The 5,469-nt window shown below is 45.2% G+C and overlaps 1 protein-coding gene across 1 annotated transcript; it reads left to right on the plus strand.

The window, feature by feature from the left end:
* Positions 1–1,760: 1,760 nt before the first annotated feature.
* LOC125546879 lies at positions 1,761–4,325 on the plus strand. Its single transcript, XM_048710980.1, has 2 exons — positions 1,761–4,166; positions 4,272–4,325. The coding sequence occupies exons 1-2, from the start codon at positions 3,675–3,677 to the stop codon at positions 4,323–4,325; spliced, it is 546 nt and encodes a 181-aa protein (XP_048566937.1). The 5' UTR covers positions 1,761–3,674.
* The last annotated feature ends 1,144 nt before the right edge of the window (positions 4,326–5,469 follow it).

The raw sequence follows: 5,469 nt of genomic DNA on the forward strand, positions 1-5,469 counted from the left end.
AAATGATGAAACGGGACATGAGATGCTGGGCTGATGATTAAGCAGGGATCCGTTGCCTACTATTGTGTGCAAGCAAAATCGAGTTCTTGTGTTCAATTAGCATTGAAGTATGTGTAGTAAGAGTCTGCTCGTGACAACATCTCTACTTTTAAGTGTCTTCCGTATTTTGAACGCACGATGATGTCTATACTAAGGTGCAATGTATGAACTTATGAATGGAGCAATCTCATTTGCGAACCGTTTCCGAGCGTGCGTCTGACTTCGGTGCCATCCGATAAGATCTATTGAAACGAACTAAGGTTTTTTCTATTATTTTTAATACAATAAAACGCAACAGGAAAGACGATAGAAACCTTGTTTAGCACATCTTCTCAGACCTCTTGTGGTCCCATGCTTCTGGTGGGGAAAAAAGGAGGCAAAAAAGAACAAAGGCGAGCGAGAACCCCGCTAGAGGACATTCTTCCCCACTGCCATCGTGCTATCTCCGTACAAAGCATCCCTCAGATCCCTATCTCCGTTCGCTGCCGCCGCCGCCGATCCCGCCTCCACCGATCCCCTTGCGACCACGCTCGCGATCCAGAGTGTTCTGTTTCCCATCTGGCCCTTCCGCGTGTCTCCCCTATCTCTGTACCGATGGCCGTGTATTTGCCGCCTCCTCCTTCCCCCGTCCATGGTGACGGCGCCCGCGTCACACATAGACCCTCCCCCATCCTGTATGTTGGTCGTTGATGGGGTGAGAGGCGCGACCACGATCCAGTTGGGATCTCGGTGTGGACTCGTTCGTTGTGATGGAGGACGGCGCTGCCTCCTTGGTGAATGGGATCAAAGGGAGGGACGTGAAAGTCGACGAGGCAGTGGCTGGGAGCCCGACGGTGAACACTGGAGTTCGTCCAGGGGGCGATCTGAGGCCACCTCAACCGCCGGTGGAGGAGGCTTCCCATCCATGTGTTCCTTTCCTCTCCCAATTCCTTGCTTCCCATTGGAATCCTAGACGGGAGCTGCTGGCCTACAACAGCGAGCAGCCGCTGGCCTACCTAAAAGGTCAGTAATTTTTTCTTGTATTTTAATTGATCATTTTAGATTGTACAAGATGCTCACGATCTGTTTTCTGAAATTGCTAGGATAGTTTTAAGCAATAGGCAAATACCATATTCCATCTCATGTTTTTCCTCAATCCTTGTCCTTCTAGGCATCCATCACATGTTCGGTAATGTCATAATGTTGATGCATAGTGCAGACTGGCATTTTTAATCACGTTAACAAATCGGTTGAGGAGGATTTGATCTTGAACAATAAAATGTCACCAGGTTCTTGTAGAATGTCTCCACATCAGTTTCCAGCATGGTCTCTGCTGTTTGTCCATACGGGCAATAAACATGCCATGTCATGCATACTAACAGCACCAATACAGATACTTATGCTTGCTGAATTTAGTAGGTGAGAGGAGACATCAGATCATGTTGCAATGTCGTTGGCATGGTTGACTGTACAATCTTAAAACATGTTTACGGAAAATGTAAGTACTACATGACGTTCTTATACATTATCATTCACATTTACTCTTTCTCTCCTTTTTTATTGAAATCTACAGTCACTGTTCATGATGTATTACTGCAAGAATGCAGGAAAGATCATCCGGAAAATGGAGTGCTTCAACTACTTTTTTTTTCTAATGTACTCCTTGTGTAAAGAAATATAAGACCTTTTAGATCACTGATCTAAAAGGTCTTATATTTTTTTACACAAGGAGTACTATTTAATGTAATTTCTTTTATGATAGTGGCATTGAATACTTCACAGTTTTGATGGCCTCTTGATTCATGCCATTAATATTTTTTTCCACGTACTGGTCAATTTCTGAAAATTGACCCAAAAAAATCCAGTGCGTTTCTCTGGTTTAACTCTTTCTTATACTTTTTTTAGAAGCTATGATGAAAAAGAAGTAACCATTCTAAATCCTCTTATGGTCTTCTATGTAAAAGCATCACAAGGTTACCCAGTACTATTATTTAGTTCTTGGTTTTCCAGGATGTAAATTCCTTCACTGCATGTATATACACTTTGTGAGTTTTTAATAGTTTTAAGGGGAATTTCAGGCAAAAGAATTCATTATTATCATTTTAGTGATTTTCATTTCCTCATATTTGGCTTTATTCATGTTTTTGAACATGAAAGATCTTCTTGGTGATACCTCAAATTTTCATGCAAGTGCAGAACGATTTTAGGGTTGTGTTCACTCTTTTCTTTTAATGCTCGGTTGTGTCCTCTTGCAATGCAACATTACCATATTGCTGGTAGCTCTTATTTTTTATGTGTCTCTTCACATTTCGATGCCTCTTCATTTCACTGAGAATGGAGTATGGAGGACCAAAATGCTACCAGGGAACGTAGGCGTAGCAGTACCTAAAATTAGTCCACCTTGTGCTGGGTTTGTGTAGCTCCACTTGTATTCAAGTTTGTATAAATCATTGTGATATTAATAAATAATGATTGTTATTTCTTAACACTTGATTGACCAATTTTTCCACGGCGGTGGCCATAACATTAAGACTGGAGCAGGCTTTGGTATTGATTAGATGAAGTTGAGGCTCAATGGAAGTATTTGGGGGAGCAAAAGCTTTGTCCCAAATCAAGCATCATCGAGTAGATGTACTTCAGTTTCGATTGTATGAGTAACCTCCTTGTTTTAGTGTATTTTCTATTGATTCCCTTTCTCACATGTCCATTATATTGTTGACGTAATATAAGAATGAGATACGTTACAAAAGCGAGAAGGTTTCTATTAGAGAGTATATTGTTTTAGTGTAACCGTCTCTAAGCGGAAGACAATGGAGGTATGTTTCTCTCATGTGCTTTAATCATATGCATACATGGTTGCGTATTATTAGAGCAACCCATTGTATTAGAGTATTGGTTCAATATTAAAACCAGTTCAATATTAAAACAATTTATATTGCGATCCCAACTAACTTGATCTTACTCTGTACTTTTATTGACAGAATGGGGACAAGAGAAGCTTGGTTCATGTAAAACTTGGAATAGCTGACGAGTCAATGGATAAGTCAAAGGTTTGGAAGCTTGTGGAGATAACTGATACATCTCAGTGCAGATCATTAAAACTGGATGATAGTATTAGCACAGCTAAGGTGATACTTCTTCCCTTGCCTTTTACCTCTATATATTTTTGAATATGCATCATTTTCTAGCAATCTTGTGGGTGCACTGCCATTTATAAGGTTGCTATTTTGTTAAATTAATTCACAGTGTGATTTCTACGTGTAGAACACTATTTTAGCTCTTGTTAGATGCTTAACGTTTGACAAGTGTCTTACGGACATGAACAGTCATTATGACTGCTAAGTGAAGCTATATCTTCAGGATCCAATTCCAACCACGTCGACTAGAGCAGCTCTGCTATCGCTGTAGGCCGTCCGGTGCAAGAGACTATCGGACGGGTGCGAGCGCTTCGCGACGCGGGTCAAGAAGCCACCAGCTGAGACAACGATTGGAAAGGCGGCACCACCATCGTCTCCCTCCGCACTCACAGCCACGCGTCGGATGTGAGCTCGCACGCGCACGTGGTCGACCAGCACCACCGCCGCAGATTACTCCCCACCGTCGCGTCTACGTCGTCATCGTCGTCGTCGCTGAAGGACGACCCCGAATATGGTTACATGCAGACGTTGGTAGAGCGCGACGGGTTCATGCGCGCAATGCCGCCGCTGAACTGGCCGTTCAAGGGTCACTCCATGTCATCCCCGATGGACCCGATCGCATTCCACCTCCTGGAGCTGGACCTCCCCACGGACGACTCTGACGACCGACGCCAAGGCCCGCTCTGGCACCGGTGGAACCGGAAGCTCCAGTTCCACCTCACGCAAGAAATCCTCGCCGACCTCCTCCACCTCGGCGACAACGGCGCCTCCTCCGCAACCAGACTCCACGGGCCGGCGCTGCTATCAAAGGTGTGGAGCACGGTGAAGGCGTTCTCGGCGGCAGACTGCAGGGTGGTGGGTAACATCGATGCGCTGGTGGCACTGGACCTGCATGTCACCCAATTTCGTTGTCTTCGGGGATTAGATGATGACACATGGACACCATTCGGTGGCAGTTTGATGTTTTTCAGATATGAATCCCACCTGTTATTCAATACTACTATGAGAAAAGTAGGGAAATGCTCACCCTCTTCAAAATGTACTGTTAGAGTTGTGTCGAATATAGTGTACAAGGTAGGTTACAGTTGGATTTTGAGTTGTATTGTGTTTACATAGGATGTGGAGTCGTGTCCTAATACGACACTTGTATCCTACGCCTCTCATATATAGCGGGGGTAGACACACGATGTAACCTATGCCAACATAATAGCACCGGAACGCAGGGGAAGCCGGCGGCATGTGCCGGCGTCCAGGGCGACCGAGTGCGGTATTGTAGCGGTGTCATGGGGAGGAGTGCCCATAGTCAGGCCCCGGGGACGTAGTCATATCGGTGAACCTCGTTAACAAATCTCGGTGTCGTGCTCGTGTGATTGCTTGGTCCTCGGATGATCGACGGCATGCCTCGGATTTATTCTAACAAGTGGTATCATGAGCAAGGTTCGATTCGAAGAGGCTGTGAGAGTTGATCTAGAGAAAGGTTTGATGTGTTGGTCTGTGACGCCCGGATAATCAAGCTACAGTAAACCTATGCTAATGATGCCACGTCACCTCGAGTACTATTGCTAATCTCGCGTTAGTTCGAAACCGATTCAAAATCAAATTCGAAATAAGGGCAAACATCAAAAGTTTTCAAATATTAAAAACAAAATGTTCGGGTTGTGCCAGTTAATGCATAGATGAATATAGAATCCACATTTTTATATAATGAATAAATGCACTAAAAAGATTTAAACAGTAGCAAAAACATTTTTTCAATGCCTTTGGTATTTTATAAAACACTAAACTATTTTATTTTGGGTTAAAACCTTTTGTGGCTGAGGATTATTTTGAAACGTTATTTTAGGAGCTATAGTCATATTTTACTAAGTAAAAATAATGTGGAATTAAAATTAAAATAGAAAATAAAAATAATAAAAGAGAACGAAAGAAAACAAAAGGAACCCCCCCTCCCCTGGGGCCATTTGGCCCATCTGGCCGACAGCCAGCCGGCCCACCCCACGCCTGGCCTGTTTGGCCCTCCCACCTCCAGTATCCCTAACCCCACTACCCCCCCGTGACCTAACCTACCCACGCACCCACTCCCCCCCCACATTGCCCACTCCTCCTCGATCTGGATCGGGATCACCCCAATCCCGCGCCGCCCCGCGACCTCGACAACGGCGCCCGTCGCCGGCGCCGCCCTACTGCCGTCGCCTCGACTCCCTCCGGGCGCCTCCCCTGTCCCCTCCTCTGCGCCCCCCCGATTGGATCGGGGGGATCGAACCACCACCGCCGTACGAAATGCCACTGCCGCGGCCAGCCTCGTCAACGGCCA

Source organism: Triticum urartu, chromosome 3 (assembly GCF_003073215.2).
Source record: "Triticum urartu cultivar G1812 chromosome 3, Tu2.1, whole genome shotgun sequence".
In the NCBI taxonomy this organism is placed as follows: domain Eukaryota; kingdom Viridiplantae; phylum Streptophyta; class Magnoliopsida; order Poales; family Poaceae; genus Triticum; species Triticum urartu.